At 44.2% G+C, this 22,456-nt stretch overlaps 1 protein-coding gene across 4 annotated transcripts in view; it reads left to right on the forward strand.

Moving 5' to 3' along the window:
- arb2a (ARB2 cotranscriptional regulator A) overlaps positions 1–22,456 on the forward strand; it is an 844,257-nt gene that overhangs the window by 63,860 nt on the left and 757,941 nt on the right. For all 4 annotated transcript variants that reach the window (XM_070884941.1, XM_070884922.1, XM_070884950.1 and 1 more), the window contains exon 4: positions 1,646–1,746. In XM_070884941.1, the coding sequence (XP_070741042.1) occupies positions 1,646–1,746 (101 nt within the window). The remainder of the gene's footprint in view (positions 1–1,645; positions 1,747–22,456) is intronic.

The following is a 22,456-nucleotide window of genomic DNA, read 5'->3' on the forward strand; positions in this document are numbered from 1 at the left end:
CTGTCACCTCTCTCGACCCCTCCGCTGTCTCTAATTTGTCACCCTGCTTGTCCGAGAGCTAAAATGTCCTCCAACTAAATATTGGGAAGACCTAAGCCATTGTCTTTGGCCTCCGCCACAAACTCTCTTCCCTAGCCACTGACTACAACCCTTTCCCTGGCCACTGCCTGAGGCTGAACCAGACTGCCCCTGCTTCAGCTCATCTGCTGCTGAAATTTTCATCCATACCAATGCTACCTCTAGACTTTACTATTCCAATACTCTCCTGGACAGCCTGCCAACTTTCACGCGACATAAACTTGAACTCATCCAAAACTCTGCCCGAATCCTAACCCGCACCAAATCCTGTTCACCTATCGCCCGTGTTCGCTGACCTACAATTGCTCCCGGTCTGCCTCAATTTAAAAATTGTCATCCTTGTTTACAAATTCCTTCGTTGCCTCACCTATTCCCATCTCTGCAGCCTCCTCCAGCCCTACAAATCTTTTGAGAACTCTGCGCTCCTCCAATTCTGGCCTCTTGCGCATCCCCGATTTTAATTCCTCCACTATTGGCGGTTGTGCCTTCAGAACTCTGACGAAGGGTCGTCGACTTGAAACGTTAACTCTGTTTCTCTCCACAGATGCTGCCTGACCCACTGAGATTTCCAGTATTTTCTGTTTTTATTATGGTTCAGGATAAATGAAACAGGCTGTTTCCAGTAGTTGAAGGCTCAAGAACGAGGGGCCATAGATACAAAATTAAATGTAAGAGATTTAGGGCAGAGAGCAAAGTTATTTTTTTCACAGGAATGCAGTACCTGTATTGGAGTTAATGACCGAAACAGAAACCATGTCAATGTTTAACAATAGGTTAGATAGGTAGTTGAAGGAAAGAATGAAAGGATACATCAACAGGGTGGGCACATGGGGTTATGACTAATGCTCCTAAGGAGGAGAAACACTGGTTGGGCCCGATGACCTATTTCTGTGTTATTCTGCCTTCTCTGGGAAAGAACCAGCTTCTCAGCCCTGGAGCTACACCAATGTGAACAGGGAGTGTTAGGTGGATGCTAACTGCTTTGCAGTAATACGAATATCCAAATTGTCTTGGGGACTGCTTTCACTGTGATTCTCCGAATGGAGGCCTGGGCTTTTTCCAAGTATGTGGAGGTTGATTTATTAAGAAAATTAAGGAGGTTCTACAAATTCTTCTTGCTGTTTTAAGAATTCTTTCAACACTATGTAAATTGAAATTCCTTTTACTACAATGCTGAGATTAGTATTTTAAGGGTTAAAATGCTATAACTTTTTCTCTCCTTTTGTATCTTTATGGCCCCTGCTAATGCTGTTCCGTGTTGCGCCAAGTGGCACAAGCCCAGGCAGGTTTTTTTTCTTTACAATGAGCTGGGCAATGCCAACTGTGCTTGATGACCTGACTGAGATTAGCGACTTCCTGCCTACGTAACAGCATAGTTTGAATGTTAGACTTAAACTTGGGTTACCCCCAAGTGGTAAATGATTCAAAATATTTTTTAAAAATTGAATGGAATTAATTAACACTGCTGTTTTAAAGCATGCTGTATTTTATGCGCTTACTTATCTGAGTTAAATGAGATTTTGTTTAAATTACATACAAGTGAATAACATTTATTTTTTGTGTTTAGAGGGACAGTTAAGACATGTGAAAACTGGGGAGCCTTATGTATTCAACTACCATGAAGACTTACACAGATGGAACCAGAAACGTTATGAAGCTCTTGGAGAAGTAAGTTTTTCTTTTTTATAATTTTGATTGTGTGATCTTTAGTGTATATGTTCATGATGACTGATGATTATAGCAGAACATATGAGCACTGATTTTCTGAAATTGCCCTCCTAGTATGAAGCTTTCCCCATAGGGGCACATATTGAGGGAACACATTGGGAAATTGCAGGTGCGCTCCTCATGATTTCTGTCCATTAATAATGGACGCAAAAGCATGGGATGTGCACCTGCGATTTTCAGATACAAGACTGCATTGGGTGCCTGGATTTGGAGAATTAGCCCTGTCCAGAACATGAATTCCAGAGGTCTCAAAGTTGACAATAGGAAAATCTATTCATTTCAAATGTCATGTGAAATTATCTGTCCAGTGTCTTTTCACCCTTGTTTTATTTACAGTGTTTAAATCCTCCTTGCATTACCTGGTATAATGTTCCTGTGATTACAAAATAGCATATCCTCCAATGCATAATGAATAACATTACCGTAGATATGTTAGTATCAGAATAAAATGATCTATGGTTTCAAAAATCCTCTTGTCGGAAGCACAGTGAAAAGGTTGAACAGAAATGTTGTCTTAAAAAGACAGGAGCACAATTGATTTAATTCTTAGAGTGACAGGTAGGTTGTACCATGTATTATTCTGCTACTAAGGTGGATCTGTATTTAAGTTGTACTCTATCCATAAGGTCTCGCATCTAATTGCTCTAAGTAAATGCAGCCTGGAGTTGATGAGAGTTTAATTGCTGCTCTGTGAGGGAAGCTTGCAGATTAGAAGGTAATTGTAAGTTGCTGGCTTCAGATCAGGAAAGACCAGCATGAATTTTTTGTAATACTTTTGGCACTTTCAACATATTTGGCACTCCTGTGGCATTACATATGGTAAGTCATAGAATATAGTCTTTCTCTTGCATATCTGCTGTCTTTGTGTCAATGTTTCTCTCTCTCTCTCGCTCTTCTGATTGTGTTTCGTTTTTATCGTCTTCATTCTCCCTCTACTTTCTGCTTCCCGCTGTTTTATTGTTTCTCTCTCTTCCTTTCAGGTGGGAGGTGATGGGTAACATGGCATGATGGGGAAAGGAGCCACCAAGGGCTTCAGGCTGTATTTTTCTGAGGGTTGCAGAGAAAATCGCGTGCTATTCTCTCCAACCCTCCTTCCTTCTAACTGTTACTCTTATTTGTTACCCCTACTCATTCCCAGTGCAACCCTTGCCTCATCCCCTTTGAGCTACTTGCTGACCTGCATTAGCCACCCCATCCCCTTGTTCTTTCTCTCATTCTTTTCCTCTTTCTTTCCACTTTTATTCAACCCTCATCCACTCTATCCTCAATGAGATCTGCTCCCTCCAAGGACTGGAAGTAAGAGTCCAGACATTCCCTCACCCTCAACTAGTTTGCCTCCTTTCCTACCTTCCATTCCTATCCATTTCCCTCATAGATGCTTTGTTTAGTTTCAAAATTCAAGATACTTCTGTGTTTATTTTTTAAAAAGGAACAAATTAGGATGAAGAATGACTGTCTATTCCTGTCTTGTTTAATGAGATGCCATGTGTCCATGAGAGCCATGATTGAGTGCACATAGACTTGGCAAAGCAAAGGATTTAATGCCTGATAGGTAGCATCCAGTTCAGCCTAGCTGAAGTATCAAGCATCATTGCTACATGCTCCATAACTTTGCTGTATAATGAGAAGTCAACATGGACAACCGAGTGGAGGAATGTTTGTGAGTCTCATTAAGGAGACTGCCTACAGGAGAAGCAATAGGACAGCACATCAGATGCACACTCTCAACAAAGGAAACACTAGGAAATACAAGTCGTGCCAATCAAATTTTTGAAAATAACATTTGATGGCATTTCACTTTACTGTGTCTAGAGTGTGGCCTTGGTATGGATAGCACCAGGTGTCAAATGGTAAGTTTTGGAAAATATGTAGCTATGGGGATATATGACTGCATAGCGAAAATGCAAGGAAGACTATTCGTGCAAGAATGTCAGTCAGATAATTGAGAAGGTCTACTTAATCAGAGCTAGCTTGAATAATTTGTGGATGGCAAATGTGTGTTACATCTGCCCCTGCCATATTACTGAAACAGCCCTAATCAGTCACAAATTATATCCTCTTGAGTGTGACTGAGGAACACTATTTTTCCCTCTGTCTCTTGTCCTCTCTGCAGCTTTTGACGTGTTCAGCCACACCATCCTCCTCAAACATGTCTCCTCCATTGTCTAGCTCAGTGGGACTGCCCTCACTCTTATCCAATCTTAGCCAGAGCGCTTCACATCCTACTCCTGCACTGTTACCTCTGGAATCCCCCAAGGATCTATCTTTGACTGCCCTCTTGTTCCTCATCTACATGCTGCCCCTTGGTGACAATCCGAAGACCTGGGGTCAGGGTCCAACTGTACACTGACAGCATCCATCTCTATCTCTCCACCACATCTCTTGACCCTTCATTTGCCTCTATTTGTTTGATATACAGTTCTGGATGAACCACAATTTCCTCCAGTTAAACATTACCTATTGCTCTGCCACAAACATTACCCTTGCCACTAATTTCAACCCCCTCCCCAGCCATTGTCTCAGGTTGAACCAGACTGTTCGCAACCTCAATGTCCTATTTGACCACAAGTTAAATTTCCAACCCCATATGTATTCCATCACAAAGATCACCTACTTGTACCGCTGTAACATCGCCTGCCCCTGCCTCAACCCATCTGCTGCCTAAACCCATACTTTTGTCATCTCCGGACTCGACTTGTTAAAAATTCATTCTTGGGATGTGGGTGTACTTAGTAAAGCCGGCATTTCTTGCCCATTCCTCGTTACATTGAGAAGGTGCTGGTAGGCCTTATTCTTGAACCACTGCAGCTTTGTAGCAATTTCATACAACTGAGTGGTTTGCTGGGTCACTTCAGGGGCGAGTTAAGAGTCAACCACTTGGGTGGAGGACTGGAGTCATACATAGGCCAGAGTGGGTAAGCATGGGGGATTTCCTTCTGTAAAGGACATTAGTGTAGCAGTTGGATTTTTAAATTTTCGTGGTCATTTTTACCAGCTTCCTACTTCTCCACCTCCTGCTTCCTTTAGTTTATCTTCCTTGGAAAATAGTTAACTCCTCACCTCGTGTGCTGTCTTCTGCAAAATTAATGGAATATAATGGCCCGGCTGTCAGTGTTCGTCATCATTACCCCTCTGAAACTGACTGCAGAATTTAGTGCATGCACATCTAAACGCGGAATTCCTGAAGTTGCGGTCAGTCTTTCACTGCTCTGACACAGGCTGCTTTATGGAACACCTGTCCCCCGCCCCCAATAGTAGGAAATCAGTGGAACTAATGAAAACGTAAAGCTTTTCTGCACTAATCGCTGTTAAATACCCCATTAAATTTTAAGCCTTGTTGAAATACTGCTAAATAACCGTTCTTGCCCTGAAAAACTCTTTTTTTATATTTGTGGAATGTCAGATTTCTCCATTATGATAAAACTGACACATTTTTAAAACCTATTTTTAAAAAAAAAGAAGTTTGTTCTGATATTTCAGCATCGATCTTATCCCCATTTGAAAGTCCAAATCTTTATTTCGCTCTCCGTCGCTATATAAATACAGGTTGTTGTTGTTGTAAAGCGCTTTGAGACGTCCGATGATCGTGAAAGGCGAGATATAAATGCAAGTCTTTCTTTCGCTAACATTTTTAAAAATTGAGGATAAAGGCTGCTTTTCATTTCCTGGTTTGCTGTCTGAGAATTCTTCAATGCGATTGGCTGTTTAGACAACTTGATGACGTCATTGCTTCATCGCACTAGGAATCCCTTATGCACCGCACTGTGGTGAGTCATTGGAAGGCCCAGTAGTTGGAGGGAGCGGCAGCGTCGGAGGAGGAGGAGGAATGGTGAGTCAGAGGAAGGCCCAGCAATCGCAGGCAGCGTCGGAGGAGGAGTGGTGAGTCGTGGGAAGGCCCAGCAGTCGGAGGAGGAGCGGTGAGTTGTGGAAGGGCCCAGCAATCGGAGGGAGCGGCAGAGGAGGAGGAGCGGTGAGTCGTGCAAAGGCCCAGTGGTCGGAGGGAGCGGCAGCGTCTGAGGAGGAGCCAGCTGGTGCAGCTGCAGCAGGGAGAGAAGGCAAAAAAGAAGTAAAAAAAAAAAATGAGGTGTGACATCACAGCCAAGGGGCTAAGCGATTGGCTGGTGATTGGTGAGTAGTTTTTTCTTCTTTTTCTTTCCCTTTATCAGTAAAAAACCTTTGGTATTGTCGCCAAATTAAATTCATTTAAGGGTTAAGTTATGGCAGGAGAGCCCAGACCCGTGTCATGCTCCTCCTGTGCTTTGTGGGAAGCCAGGGACGCTTCCAGTGTCCCTGACGACTACATGTGTGGGACGTGTATCCAGCTGCAGCTCCTGACAGACCGCATTGCGGCACTGGATCTGCGCATGGATTCACTCTGGAGCATCCGTGATGCTGACGATGTCATGATTAGCATGTTTAGTGAGTTGGTCACACCGCAAGTAAAGGTTACTCAGGCAGATAGGGAATGGGTGACCATCAGGCAGAGCAGTGGAAGAAAGGTAGTGCAGGGGTCCCATGTGGTCATCCCCCTCCAAAACAGGTACACCGCCTTGGGTGCTGTTGGGGAGGATGACTCATCAGGGGAGGGCAGCAGCAGCCAAGTTCATGGCACCATGGGTGGCTCTGCTGCACAGGAGGGCAGGAAAAAGGAGGGAGAACTATAGTGGTAGGGGATTCTATTGCAAGGGGAATAAATAGACTTTTCTGCGGCCGCAATCGAGACTCCAGGATGGTATGTTGCCTCCCTGGTGCAAGGGTCAAGGATGTCTCGGAGAGGCTGCAGGACATTTTGGAGGGGGAGGGTGAACAGCCAGTTGTCATGGTGCATATAGGTACCAACGATATAGGTAAAAAATGGGATGGGGTCCTACAAGCTGAACTTAGGGAGCTAGGAGTTAAATTAAAAAGTAGGACCTCAAAGGTAGTAATCTCAGGATTGCTACCAGTGCCACGTGCTAGTCAGAGTAGGAATTGCAGGATAGCTAAGATGAATACGTGGCTTGAAGAGTGGTGCAAGGGGGAGGGATTCAAACTCCTGGGACATTGGAACCGGTTCTGGGGGAGGTGGGACCTGTACAAACTGGACGGTCTGCACCTGGGCAGGACCGGAACCAATGTCCGAGGGGGAGTGTTTTCTAGTGCTGTTGGGGAGGGGTTAAACTAATATGGCAGGGGGATGGGAACTTATGCAGGGAGACAGAGGGAAGTAGAATGGGGGCAGAAGCAGAAGATAGAAAGAAGAAAAGTAAAAGTGGAGGGCAGAGAAATCCAAGGCAAAAATCAAAAAGGGCCACAATACAGCAAAATTCTAAAGGGGCAAAGTGTCTTAAAAAGACAAGCCTGAAGGATCTGTGTCTCAATGCGAGGAGCATTATAAGGTAGGCGAATTAACGGCGCAGGCAGCAATTAACGAATATGATTTAAATGGCATTACGGAGACATGGCTCCAGGGTGATCAAGGCTGGGAACTCAACATCCAGGGGTATTCAGCATTCAGGAAGGATAGACAGAAAAGAAAAGGAGGTGGGGTAGCGTTGCTGGTTAAAGAGGAAAGTAACGCAATAGTCAGGAAGGACATCAGCTTGGATGATGTGGAATCTGTATGGGTAGAGCTACGGAATACCAAAGGGCAGAAAATGCTAGAGGGAGTTGTGTACAGACCATCAAACAGTAGTAGTGAGGTTGGGGACAGCATCAAACAAGAAATTAGGGATGCGTGCAATAAAGGTAAAGCAGTTATCATGGGCGGCTTTAATCTACATATAGATTGGGCTAACTAAACTGGTAGCAATACGGTGGAGGAGGATTTCCTGGAGTGTATTCGGGATGATTTTCTAGACCAATATGTCGAGGAACCAACTAGAAGGCTGGCTATCCTAGACTGGGTGATGTGTAATGAGAAAGGACTAATTAGCAATCTTGTTGTGCGAGGCCCCTTGGGGAAGAGAGACCATAATATGGTAGAATTCTTGATTAAGATGGAGAGTGACACAGTTAATTCAGAGACTAGGGTCCTGAACGTAAGGAAAGGTAACTTTGATGGTATGAGATGTGAATCGGCTAGAATAGACTGGCGAATGATACTTAAAGGGTTGACGGTGGATAGGCAATGGCAAACATTTAAAGATCACATGGATGAACTTCAACAATTAGTACATCCCTGTCTGGAGTAAAAATAAAACGGGAAAGGTGGCTCAACCGTGGCTAACAAAGAAAATTAAGCATAGTGTTAAATCCAAGGAAGAGACATATAAATTGGCCAGAAAAAGCAGCAAACCTGAGGTCTGGGGAAATTTAGAATTCAGCAGAGGAGGACAAAGGGTTTAATTAGGAGGGGGAAAATCGAGTATGAGCGGAAGCTTGCTGGGAACATAAAAACTGACTTCTATAGATATGTGAAGAGAAAAAGACAAACCCTTGCAGTGAGAATCAGGTGAATTTATAATGGGGAACAAAGAACAAAAAAGTTGAACAAATACTTTGGTTCTGTCTTCACGCAGGAAGACACAAATACCCTTCCGGAAATACTCTGGGACCGAGGGTCTAGTGAGGAGAAGGAACTGAAGGAAATCCTTATTAGTCAGGAAATTGTGTTAGTGAAATTGATGGGATTGAAGGCCGATAAATTCCCAGGGTCTGATAGTCTGCATCCCAGAGTACTTAAGGAAGTGGCCCTAGAAATAGTGGATGCATTGGTGATCATTTTCCAACAGTCTATCGACTCTGGATCAGTTCCTATGGACTGGAGGGTAGCTAATGCAATGCCACTTTTTTTAAAAAAAAGGAGGGAGAGAGAAAATGGGGAATTATAGACTGGTTAGCCTGACATCAGTAGTGGGGAAAATGTTGGAATCAATTATTAAAGATGAAATAGCAGCGCATTTGGAAAGCAGTGACAGGATCGGTCCAAGTCAGCATGGGTTTAAGAAAGGGAAATCATGCTTGACAAATCTTCCAGAATCTTTTGAGGATGTAACTAGTAGACTGGACAAGGGAGAAGCAGTGGATGTGGTGTATTTGGACTTTCAAAAGGCTTTTGACAAGGTCCCACACAAGAGATTGGTGTGCAAAATTAAAGCACGTGGTATTGGGGGTAATGTATTGACGTGGATAGAGAACTGGTTGGCAGACAGGAAGCAGAGAGTCGGGATAAACTGATCCTTTTCAGAATGGCAGGCAGTGACTAATGGGGTGCCGCAGGGCTCAGTGCTGGGACCTCCGCTATTTACAATATACATCAATGATTTTGATGAAGGAATTGAGTGTAATATCTCTCCAGGTTTGCAGATGACACTAAACTGGGTGGCGGTGTGAGCTGTGAGGAGGATGCTAAGAGGCTGCAGGGTGACTTGGACAGGTTAGGTGAGTGGGAAAATGCATGGCAGATGCAGTATAATGTGGATAAATGTGAGATTATCCACTTTGGTGGCAAAAACAGAATATTTGAAGGCAGAATATTATCTGAATGGCGGCAGATTAGGAAAAGGGGAGGTGCAACGAGACCTGGGTGTCATGGTACATCAGTCATTGAAAGTTGGCATGCAGGTACAGCAGGTGGTGAAGAAGGCTAATGGCACGTTGACCTTCATAGCTAGGGGATTTAAATTTAGGAGCAGGGAGGTCTTACTGCAGTTGTACAGGGCCTTGGTGAGGCCTCACCTGGAATATTGTGTTCAGTTTTGGTCTCCTAATCTGAGGAAGGACATTCTTGCTATTGAGGGAGTGCAGCGAAGGTTCACCAGACTGATTCCCGGGATGGCAGGACTGACATATGAGTAGAGATTGGATCGACTGGGCCTGTATTCACTGGAGTTTAGAAGGATGAGAGGGGATCTCAATCGAAACATATAAAATTCTGATGGGACTGGACAGGCTAGATGCAGGAAGAATGTTCCCGATGTTGGGGAAGTCCAGAACCAGGGGACACCGTCTAAGGATAAGGGGTAAGCCATTTAGGACTGAAATGAGGAGAAACTTCTTCACTCAGAGTTGTTAACCTGTGGAGTTCTCTACCGCAGAGAGTTATTGATGCCAGTTTGTTGGATATATTCAGGAGGGAATTAGATATGGCCCTTATGGCTAAAGGGATCAAGGGGTATGGAGAGAAAGCAGGAAAGGGATAGTGAGGTGAATGATCAGCCATGATCTTATTGAATGGTGGTGCAGGCTCGAAGGGCAGAATGGCCGATTTCTGCACCTATTTTCTATGTTTCTATATGTTGAGAGATCTCAAGTTTCCGAGACTGTGGGCTGGTTTCTTCGTCAGCGGCGAGCGTCTTTGTTTAACCGCTGACCACAAATTACGGGCCATTGAGGACTTGCCTTTGGTGGTATGGCACACATTGATGCTCATGGGGGTTTTCATCAGGGCTGTGATGAGCAGCATACATCCAGCAGGTATGGAAGGAGTTGTCGGGGCGAGCGGGAGTTGAAGATGCTACTAAATAGGGAGTTTTTGAGAAAAGAAAATGCTGAAGAGATTACCTTCAAGCATAGCGGTAAGCTATCCAAGTCCTGTGAAGTTGTGTGCATGGGAGGGAACTTTTAATACCATGTATTGCAATAAGGTGTGGTGTGATCCCCTATCGTTACTTTCCTGGGAAGATCACAAAACTTCTTTTACTGCAGCCAAAACAACTCGCCTGTGCTGCTAGCATTGACATTATCAGTCACCTCTTGTAAAATAAGATTAGCCACCCTTTGGTCCATCTGTGGCCATCAGCAGGAATGATGACCTTCCTTCTTTGCTGCTTTGCAGACAAAAATGGCAATTGTCCCTTCATTGAAATGGGCTGCCTTGTGCTGCCATGACGATTGGAATATATATTTCAGATTTTACCTGAGCACTTGTCTATTCTTTCCTTTTAAATTGTTGCAGGCCTGAGCTGGGGACAGGCTTCCAACTTCCTGATATCCTACTTCAACAGTCTCTCTCCTCAAAATATGCAGAGTTGATTCATTTTTATTCTTGGAATGTGAGTGATACTGACATTTTACCTCCTGATGTATCGATCTTTCGACCTACCTTTATGGTGGACCTTCTTGGACCGCTACAGACTTGTGCTGATGGTGCTTCCACAAAAGTGTTATGTGGGGAATTCCAGTATATTGAACCAGCAACGTTGAAGGAATGGCAATATATATCCAAATCAGGATGCTATGTGACTTGGATGGTAGTGCAACATTGCTACTGTTGTCTCTCTTAGTGGTAGAGGTCACAGGGGAGGAAATTGCTATCGAAATAACCTTGGTGAATTGCTGCAGTGCATCCTGTGGCACAGGAAAGAGGTCCTCTGCGTTGTAAAGGTGTTTGGAAGGAGGTGCTGAATAATGTTGCATAATATTGGTTTGGTGGGCAATCGTAGGAATTGCTATTGCTCGCAGAACTGAGAAAAGCAGATTGGTTCAGTATCATTCATGTCTCGCTCCTGCAAGAATTGCAATGTGCTGGGATCGAGGGCTGGAGAGATCAGCCCAATGCTGCAGCTAAAAACATGCAACTTTACCTGAAATGATTTCAAATAATTTTGTGAAAGTCCAATCCTTTTACATGTGTTGTGCAGCAGGTATTGCGGGAGGTGGGGGTGGGGGGGGTGGTGCTGTGCTTTGATAGCTGTGGGGATGGGCCTGCAGTAATGTATAATATGGTTGTTAGAATATTTAATATACAGTACTGCAGTAATGTAGAATGTGAAGTTATGGAAGCTTGGGGGAAATGCGAGATTTGATTTGCTAGGTGATAAAGTCTGGTGGTATTGGGTAGTTAACAAGGTTCGGCAATAGAGGGGCAGTCCCAAGTTGTGACAGCACTGTCAAGGAAGTCACAGGGTCCGCAGCAGTGACTGGGGAGGGACACGCACACCAGGGCAGCGCTGGGGAAGGGTCCAGCGTGTGGAGTATTGAGACACTTCTAGGGTGCGACAGAATTGGGCGGTGAGGTGGGTGGGTAGTGGCGGGATCTGACATCTGATAGCACTTGGGTAGGTGTCAGGATCTGGCATAATCTGGAGACACAGCAACACTTGGAGAGGAAGAGGCCCGAGGATATCAGAGTGTTGATTTGGGGCTGGGGTTATCAGGGTCTGTCAGTATTGAGCATGCAGGGTCTTGGGGTGTGGTAGCAGTAAAAGTGGGATCCTGGGTCTGGTTGTACTGCCAGCAAGTAGGTCTGGGAACATTATCATCATCATCATCATAGGCAGTGCCTCGGAATCGAGGAAGACTTGCTTCCACTCTTGAAGTGAGTTCTTTGGTGGTTGAACAGTCTAATATGAGAGCCACAGAAAGTCGTTGATGGAAGAGGTGGGTGGGACTGGTTTGCCGCACGCTCTTTCCGCTGCCTGCACTTGATTTCTGCATGTTCTCGTCATTAAGACTTGAGGTGCTCAGCGCACTCTCGAATGCACTTCCTCCACTTGGGGGTGGACCTGGGCCAGGGACTCCCAGGTGTCAGTGGTGATGTCGCACTTTATCAGGGAGGCTTTGAGGCTGCCCACCTTTGGCTCATTTGCCGTGAAGGAGCTCTGAGTAGAGCACTTGCTTTGGGAGTCTCTTGTCTGGCACGCGAACTATGTGGCATGCCCAGCGGAGCTGATCGAGTGTGGTCAGTGCTTCAATGCTGAGGATGTTGGCCTGGATGAGGACGCTGATGTTGGTGCGCCTGTCCTCCCAGGGGATTTATAGGACCTTGCGGAGACATCGTTGGTGATAATTCTCCATCAACTTGAGGTGTCCTGCTGTACATGGTCCATGTCTCTGAGCCATACAGGAGGGCAGGTATTACTGCAGCCCTGTAGACCATGAGCTTGGTGGCAATTTTGAGGGACTGGTCTTCAAACGCTCTTTTCCTCAGGCGGCCGAAGGCTGCACTGGCGCACTGGAGGCGGTGTTGTATCTCGTTGTCGATGCCTGCTCTTGTTGATAGGAGGCTCCTGAGATATGGGAAGTGGTCCAGCATGTCCAAGGCCTGCCGTGGATCTTGATGACTGGGGGACAGTGCTGTGCGGTGAGGACAGGCTGGTTGGAACATTAGTGAGGGGATGGGCTCTCAATGTTGGCACAAGGAAGTGAGTAGGGAGTTCCAAGTCTTGGAGCAGTAGGAGGTGTGTTCCAGTGTCAACATGTTGGCCCTGGGATCTGGAAGCAGTGGGAATGGTGTTCCAGAATTTTGGAGCATGGAGGGGGGAGGTGGGTGGCGGTTTTGGATGGGGGAAGAGAGATCTGAAGGTCCTGTTGAGATGAAATGGAATCTGGCATCATGTGGAGGGGAACAAGAGTTTGCAACATTGAAGGGGAGGCTAGGGTCTGGCAACAGTAAAGAAATTGAGAGCCCAGAAGTATCTGGATTGATCTGCTGTGGACTGGTCTGGGCTTTTGGATGCCCCTGCAGTTGGTTCACAGGTGCTGGCCCAGTTCCCCGCCTGAATCTAGCTTTAATGTCAAAAAGCACTTGATGCAGTTGTTGCTGACTGCATATTTGTTCTTTAACACAGCTGTAATTAATTAGAATGTTTGGAATGGGATAATACAGGTGGTGCAATTAGCTTCTCAGAGATGAAGCGAATTATAAACAAACACAGGTAATGCCATTACCCTGCTTTACTTAACTGAAAAGTTTTCAAAATTAAATTGACTTTAAAAATATCCTCTCAATTGAGCATTTTAGGTTAATAAACAGGAGAAAAATAGATACTTTACAATTGCATGACTAAATCTATTTTTCTATTGGCTACTACTGCTGCTCCCTTTCATTAGGCTCCATTTTCCCCAGTGATTTGCGCTGTTTTTTTTGGCGTAAGTTTAAAAAATTAAAGTTTCCCCAAGGAATGTGCGCCAGCGTAACTCAGTTAATTACGATTTTTTTAGGTTCATTTTTTTTTGCTTCATGGGAGCGTAACCTAATGTCTGCGCTAGTTTTTGTCAATTATGTAAATTTGCCCCAAAAAAGTTTCTCCTAAGTCGCCGTATGTGATCACTCCTTTGAAAAAAAACCTTTTGGTGAGTTAAGAAAAAGCAGCGCACATTGAAAAATCGGCACAGAAAGACACCATTGTTTTTCAGTGAAGTTTTGGAGAGAGTCAAGAACGCTTAAATATGCATAATAAAGATTCATTTGTTTTACCTTATAACACAGTTGATGGAAATTTGATAGAATTCTGTAAGTTTTCATTTCTTTTCCAACTGACACGCCACCATCAAGTGTCTGCATACAGGGCTCGATGGGAGCGTCGGCTGGCAGAATCGGTCCCGCGCCCGGACACGGACTTGGGGTTCAGCTGCAAAAGAAGCCCGGGGAGGGGCGGAGGGGGCTGTGGAAGGCATACGGAATCAGAAGCCTGCACAACGCATCAAATCAAGCTCGGGTGAATGGGGGGCTGTGGAAGGCATCAGAAGCCTGCACTACCCATCAAATGTATCCCGGGGGTGGGGGAGTGGGGGGGGTTCCTGATCACTGCGCCTGCTGGGTATGGTCCATACAGACCTTGTGGGGAGAGAGAACAAAGAACCTTGTCCTGCCTGCCTGCCGTTTTGAGCTTCTTGCAAAGGTAAAATTTAAGCATGGGGGCAATACTGACCTTGTGCAAGCCTTTTGTATGATGGTGCTGTGGAGGAGACAATTGATTCGACGTCATCGCATGAGGAACCTCAGAGCCCGTAGGGTGATGGGCAAGAAGCCTTACTCACGTCAGGTATATCGAGACAGGCGTTCGTACCTGCACCTGACTGATGCAGACTGTGTCAGAAGGCTGCGTTTTCGCAAAGAAGTTGTAACACAGATCTATTAGTAAAAGCAGACCTGCAACCTAAAAGCATAAGGAGGACTGTTTTGTCAGTTGAAGTGAAGGTTACAGCTGCACTTTCATTCTATGCATCTGGATCGTTCCAAACTATAACTGGGGATGTGTGCGCCATTTCTCAACATGTAACATTTGTCTGCATTCGGCAGGTGACTGCTGCACTATATGCCTGGAGGTGTGCGCCATTTCTCAACATGCAACATATGTCTGCATTCGGCAGGTGACTGCTGGAGGAATGACTGCATAAAGTTCCCCATAACCGCCCAGGCAATGTGTGACAGGGCTGTGGGCTTCTCCAGGATTGCTGCCGTCCCAAAGGTACAGGACAGCATTGATTGTACCCACATCGCCTTGCGAGCACCTTTGAAGGATTCTGAGATGTACAGGAACAGAAAAGGCTTCCACCCCATTAATGTGCAGCTCGTGTGTGACGACATGCATCGCATCATGTCAGTTGATACAAGATATCCCGGGAGCACCCATGATGCGTTCATCCTACGCGTGAGTGATATATCTGCCATGTTCAGCAGCAGCTAGAAGGGCCGAGCTGGCTACTGGGAGACCAAGGGTACAGCCTCCCCACCTGGCTCATGATGCCCCTACGCGTAACCCGGACGGATGCTGACCGGGAATACAACATGTTGCACATTGCGATGCGCAGCATCATAGAGAGGACCATTGGCATCTTGAAACAACGTTTCCAATGCCTGGACCATTCCAGAGGCTACTTGCTATATTCCCCTTAGATTGTCGGTCAGTTCACTATTGTGTGCTGCATGCTGCATAACTTAGCCATCATGAGGCAACAGCAGCTGGTAGTAGAAGACCAACTTGAGGTGAGAGTGGCTGATGATAATGATGAGGAAGATGCAGATGACGAGGAGCAGGAGGCGACAAGGAAGCCATGCACCCACCTGAACCCGGAGCATGCCGGCGGATGAGGGTGGGCCATCATGCCCCTTTAACGATTGCTCGAGCCTTGCGCCAGCAGCTCATTCATGAATGCTTTGCTGCCTGAAGGCTCAGCGGCAATTATTTCACATGGACCATGTTTACTGTTTGGATCTGTTAATTAATTTTGTGTTGTGTTAATGGAACAAATGATGGAAATGATTCTTTACTTCAAAAATTTGTGTTAATAATGGAATAGATAATGGAAATGATTCAGTTATAATTTAAAATAAATTTTATTCAAATGTTTAACAAACTTTAATAAACAAATTCTTGTATCAAACTTTAACGTTTTTACTTAAAATCACTTACAAACTCTAATCACTTAAAAACTTTCAGATCACTTAAAAACTTTCAGATCATTTACTAACTTAAACATAAATTTATATAACTTACAAAAAACTTTTAATTTGACAACAGTAACAACAATAACAACAACAGCAAAGAAAGGCTGCATCCATCTCTCCTCCGCCTTATTCTAACACCGCCCGCTGCGCTTGGTCTTGGTGACTCCACCACCCCTGCCCGGGTTGGTACCAAGCTTATTCTTTCTAACATCTCGGGTAATGCGCACCTGTTGGTTGGGGGGGGTGCGGGCGGGGCCTGGTGCGGGGGAGAGGGGCGGGCGGCAATGTGGAGGGCCCGGCTTGGAGCTTTTCAGAGGCTGGTCTGCGGAATGGAGTGGCAGTTGATTCTGTCAATGGGCGCGGGGTGTGGGCGTGTTCCCTTATTGCAGCAGCTAACTCTAACATTCCCTCCCTCATGTTTGCTGACAGTGTCTCACCTATTTGTGACATGCCCGCCCTCATGTTGAGCAAAAGTGTATCAACTGCCTGCAACATTCCCTCCCTCATGTTCACTGACAGCACATCAGCTACCTGTGACTTGAGTTATTCCCTCCCTCATGTTCCCGGACAGCGGCCTTGAGTGAAAGCGGTGTTTCGGTGGTCTTAAAAAAAAAAAACGCGAATTTTAAATAGCACCGAAATGACTGCGGAAAACCAGTGGTAGGGCTAAATGATGAAAATCCAGCCCATAGAATGCTGAAAAACCTCCCAAACAGTGATCACCACCCAGAAGGGCAATAACAGCAGGTGTATGGGAACAACATTTCCAAGTTCTCCTGAAAGTCTCACACCATTCTGACTTGGACATGTATCACCATTCCTTCATTATTGCTGAGCCAAAGTCTTGGAACTCTGCACCTAACGGCACTATAGGAGCACTTTCACCACATGACTGCAGCAGTTCAAGAGGAAGGCCTTCCATTACCTTATCAAGTGCAACTAGGGGTGGGTCATAAATGCTGGGCAGTGACGCCTGCATGAAAACAAAATATAGCCAAAGCAATAAATTTGAGGAAATTTGCTTAAACTGTCGACCCAAGGTGTTCTGACCAGAATACTACTGTGCCCAATTCTGCTCACTAAAACAGAAGTCTTAGAGGCAGTTTACAGCAGCAAAGAAATGTTTTCCTAGTGTTAGAAAACTGAAAAAAAAGAGATCGGTAATACAGTGCAAATATTTCCAACTCCTATTATGTTTGAGGCTACCAACAACCACCAAGCTCACATTGATGATACATCTGCACTTACTGCAATTGCTTTTCTTGTTAACTTTTATGTTGTGTTGCCTAAGTCTACTCGCTTTGATTAGTACAAGTTAGATTAGCAATAATGCACCATGAGGCCTGTTTCTTTAGTCCTTTCTATTATCTTGCTCCAATCATAGAATCGTAGAATGGTTACAGCACAGAAGGAAGCCATTCAGCCCATCGAGCTCGTGCTGGCTCTCTGCAAGAGCACTTCTGCTTGTCCCACTCACCCGTCCTTTCTCCGTAGCCCTGCAATTTTGTTTCCTTCAGGTACTTATCCAATTCCCTTTTGAAAGCCACGATAGAATCTGCCTCCACAGCCCTTTCAGGCAGCGCATTCCAGATCCTAACCACTCGCTGTTTTTGTTCTTGCTATTAATGTTGTAGTTCTTATGTTATTGTTATATTGTTGTTGCAATCTTTTTTTTAAATCGTTGAAGTTATTCCTCATGTTGCCTTTGGTTCTTCCAATCACCTTAAACCTGTGACCTCTGGTTCTCGACCCTTCTGCCAGTGGGAACAGCTTCGCTCTATCTACTCTGTCTGGACCCCTCAGGATTTTAAAAGACTCCTCATAATTTTGAAATGTATAGTAAATATCCCTGGAGTCTGGAGAACAGAGCTCTACAGTACTGCTGAGTGTGAGTCAAGGTTCATATAGATCAATGATGGTGGTAAATTGTATGATTGTGCCCTAATCACTGGAATTCTCTCCCTAAACCTCTCCGGTTTCTCCTCCTTTAAAACGTTGCTTAAAACCTATCTGTTTGACCAAGCTTTTGATAACTTATCCTAATATCTCATGTGGCTCAGTGTCAAATTTTGTTTGATACCGCTCATGTGAAGTACCTTGGGGGTTTTTTACTATGTTAAAGGCGCTATATAAATGAAACTTGTTGTGTGCTCCTGGCACAGACCTTTGCTCACCACATCTAAAATTTGTGGGTGCCCCTGACAATTTTCCCCATTGGTGTCTCAGCAGGAAAATGTCTGTACTGGGATTGAACATTTCATTTATTTCACAATTTGACTACACATTGCTAATAGATTTAGTACATAGTAAGCCATCTTGGCATAAATGTAGTTTTGAAACTGAATTCACTGCACTAGTCCTAAGTTCTTTGGATATTGTGACTGCCTCACTGAATCTAAACAGCATGCATTGACAGGAGTGAAAATGTTTTTCCTTTTAATGCAGAAATATTCCCACTTTTTGCTCTTTACCTATCTTGTTTTTTAAATTTCTTTCTCAAGTTTTCTTTCCATTAGTTTGACTGTGATTCTATTGTTTTTTAAAAATTTGTCCTTTTGATTTTTTTTTCTTAGTTGACTACCTTAGCTGTTTTCTCCTGCAAATCTGATTTGGGTCAGTTTACCAGAGATACACTTTTGTTGTTGTAACACCAAAAAAGCAGCTGCTGCAGTTACTTTTACTGCTAATATAGTACAGTGGTAAGAGGGAAGAGTTGAAGAATGGGGGATACAGGAGAGTGTGGAGTGCTAGAGTGGAGAGAAGCAGGGGATGGAGATGCAAAAGGATAAGGAGGAAAGAGCCAGGGATGAGGAATGCAGGAAAGGGAGGGATATGGAAAGGAGAGAAGAGAGTAGAGGGGGAAAAATTTGAATTCAGTATGTTTGAATAATGTTGAACTGAAGTCTGCATATGTTGATTGAAAACTTCACCATTCCATAACTAGATGAAAAGATTCACATTTTTCTATTGAGAAAAAGATAAATTGACTCAAACATCTAATAAAACTTTGTACTCCTGCAAGCTTTAAAAAAGCAAGATGACGACCAAGCTTAGACCCTTTTCAAATTTGACCCACGGCAATGTGATTGCACAAAAAGGATAATGGGATGCTGGCCTTTATGTCTAAAGGACTAGAGTACAAGGGGGTAGAGGTTATGCTGTAGCTATACAAATTAGACAGTTGCAGCACACCTGGAGTACTGAGAGCAGCTCTGGGCATCACACCGTAGGAAGGCTATATTGGCCCGGAGCAAGTGCAGCATAGGTTTACCAGAATGATGCCCAGACTTCGAGTTAAATTCGAGGAGAGATTATACAAATTAGGATTGTATTCCCTTGAATTTAGACGCTTAAGGGGTGATCTGATCAAAGTTTTCAAGATATTAAGGGAAACGGTTTCTCTTTATCTACCCTATTCCACTGGTTGGGAATTCTAGGACAAGTGGGCATAGTCTTACAAATTAGAGCCAGACCTTTCAGGAGTGAAATTAGGAAACACTTCTACACTCAAAGGGTGATAGAAAACGGCAATTGATGCTAGATCAATTGTTGATTTTAATTCGGATATTGATACCCTTCTGTTAACCTAAGGTATTAAGGGATATGGACCAAAGGTGGGTATATGGAGTTAGGTTGTAGATCAGCCATGATCTCATTGAATGGCGGTGCAGACTCGAAGGGCTCAATGGCCTACTCCTGTTCCTATGTTCCAATCAGCGTGACAAGTTTACATCGGTGAATTCCATAATAAATGCAGACACAAGGAATTATAATAGGGGAAAATTGATGTAGGAAAGTGGGGAGAGTGGGGCGTTGGGGGAGAGAATGAAAAATTAACTTTCAAAAAATTAGAGCTTCTAAAATCAGTATCAGGAGGATGATGTTGCATTAATTTCAAACCAGTGTTTTTTCTTTTTTGAATACTATTTATCTGAAACTATTAGACAGTGTCATGGTACAAAAGCAAAAATACTGTGGATGCTAGAAATCTGAAATAAAAACAGAAAATGCTGGAAATGCTCAGTAGGTCGGGCAGTATCTGTGGAGAGAGAAACAAACGTTTTGGTCGATGACTTTTTGTCAGAACTGGAAAAGATTAGCGATGTAACGGGTTTTAAGCAAGTACAGAGGCAGAGAAAAGGGGATGATGAGAGGACGAGGGAAGGTCCGTGATGGGGTGGAAAACAGGAGAGATTTAATGATAAAAGTGTCATAGTATTGTACACTGCAACTTAATGACTCCAGGCCTTCATTTTAAAACTATAATCATGTACTGGTATGAACATTTTCAAAATGACGTATTACACACAGATGAGTAAGGACATTTTAACATCACTAACCATATAAGCTCAGGTAAAGAAAAATGCAGCATAACTATTCACAAAGATACTTTTCATTTTGATATTTGTTTATTGAAAGTTTCTTTAAGTATATTGGGCTCAATTTTCCCCAAAGCTTTTTTTGGCGTACTTGAAGAGTTAAATCCGTTTTTTGGGGACCCAAGTACGTCAAAAAAAAAGTTCTACGTTTCCCTGTTGGATTTCTTCATTTTGGTGCAGCCTAACCTGTCCTTTAGTTTTGAGGTGGAGCCTTGATCTGCGCCATAAAGATCAGGTTGCCATGGTAACCAGGGACACAATGCGGGCTGAGGCTGCAAAGTGAAACATACAGCCAGCTCCCAACACATTAAAATGCATTGAATCAACTTAAAAACACATTAAAATATATTGCAGCAACTTACCTCCAATTATTAAAGCCGGTCTCCTGCTTCCCTGCCCCTGGCCGAAGGGCTTGCCGGCCTGCTTCTCGAGCCCCTTGCCGGTGCCGCTCCAGCTCTCTTTTCCCCCCCACCCCCCCCACAAAAGCCCCGAGTGCCTTGCTGGTCCCGCCCAGTCCCCACATTTAACTACAACTGAAAGGCCTCCGCCCCTCCCCCCACCTCTCTCACCTTTCCTGCTGCTGCCATCCGGGCATCTTCTGCACTTACCTGTGCCGATTTCTTTTAACTCTCCAGAAGGTTTTTCTGCAGAGGTCACATATGCTGGCCTAAGCAGAACTAGAGTAACTCTCAGCTGACCACAATTGCCTAAATGGCCAAAATTGGCACGGGTGGCAGGTTACGCCCCCTTTGGCTGAAAAAGATGTACCTAAAAAAATCATAACTGAGTTACGCTGGTGCAAATTGATTGGGGTAACTGGTTTTTTAACTTAGGCCAAAAAAAGCAGCCTGCTCAAAAACAAATGGCGCAAATTACTGGGAAAATTGAGCCCATTGGGCCCAAGTTTCCCCAGGAGCTCCTTGTTTTTGGAGCAACTTTATTTTTCTGGACTATCTTTTTAGTTGCAATTCTGGCCATTTAATTTGCGCCAGTGTAAGTGAGTTAGTTTTTTTTTCAGTTCAGTTTTTTTTTCAAAAGGGTGTATTCCCAGGCTCTTACCCCTGTTTTAGGCGTTTGGCCAACAAATAGTTGCTCCAAACTAGCTTAGGCCAGTATATTTTGCCACTTCTGTCTGCACAGAAAAACCTTACTTACAGTTAAGGAATCGGTACAAGTAACTACATTTAAAGCACCACCAAGCACCAAACAAAGCACAAAAAGTAATAAGCAATTAATTAACAAATAAAACAGAAGGAACCCTGCCCCTAAAGCACCAAGACCAAAGTAATAAGCAATCAAAAAATAAAAAATAAAAAAATAGAAAATAGCACCAAAATCAATCAGTAAATAACAAATAAAAAATAGAAGTCCGACCTTCGGGAACGCAGTGGGCCGCCGATGAGGCTGCCCATTCGGCCAGGGCTGGGGATGGCATGCTTCGGCCTCTCCTGCACAGCCTGCAGCGCGCATTTGCAGAAACAGCCTGCCAGTAGCTACTGCACATGCGCGCAGACTCTAGCGTGTATGTGCAGAGGCCCCGGCACTGTTTTCAGCACCAGGACCTGGCTCCGCCCCCAATCCATTGGTCGTGGCGCAGTGTGGCCCAATGAGAGGCCGGGGAGCGGCCAGAATGCTGACATCTTTTTTCGGCGCGCATGGAGGCGAACAAAAACGGTGCACTTCGGGTGAGTGTGCCAGAAAAACAAGTTAGGGAAACTCTAGCCCATTGCCTCATACCCACAAATAATTGACTTAATCATTTCAGTGAAATTTATAAGATGTGTACAGCTCATTTAAATGTAATAGATTTTTTTCCTTTTAGAATTATATTTAAATATAAAACTTTATTTGATACTTGCTTATACTATTCTAAGGCAGCTATCATTTACAGCTGTTTAAGTATGTATAACAATGTTACATGTCTAAGTGTGTTCAATTCTACTCTGCTCATGGAAGAAATCATGTCTGATGTGCATCAATGAGCCCTAGTTTCCTAGATTCTGTAAATGGGAGTAGGCTCATCAAAGCAATATGCCAGAATTTACAGGGTTCTGCGCTGGTTCAGTAATTACTGTTGGCTGTATTTCTCACTGATAAGTGTTTGATCTAATCTAGACAGAAGTATGTTAAGTTATTGATAAATGTAATTTTTTTGACTCTGGAATAACAAACGAGA

The sequence above is a fragment of the Pristiophorus japonicus genome, chromosome 1 (assembly GCF_044704955.1).
Source record: "Pristiophorus japonicus isolate sPriJap1 chromosome 1, sPriJap1.hap1, whole genome shotgun sequence".
In the NCBI taxonomy this organism is placed as follows: domain Eukaryota; kingdom Metazoa; phylum Chordata; class Chondrichthyes; family Pristiophoridae; genus Pristiophorus; species Pristiophorus japonicus.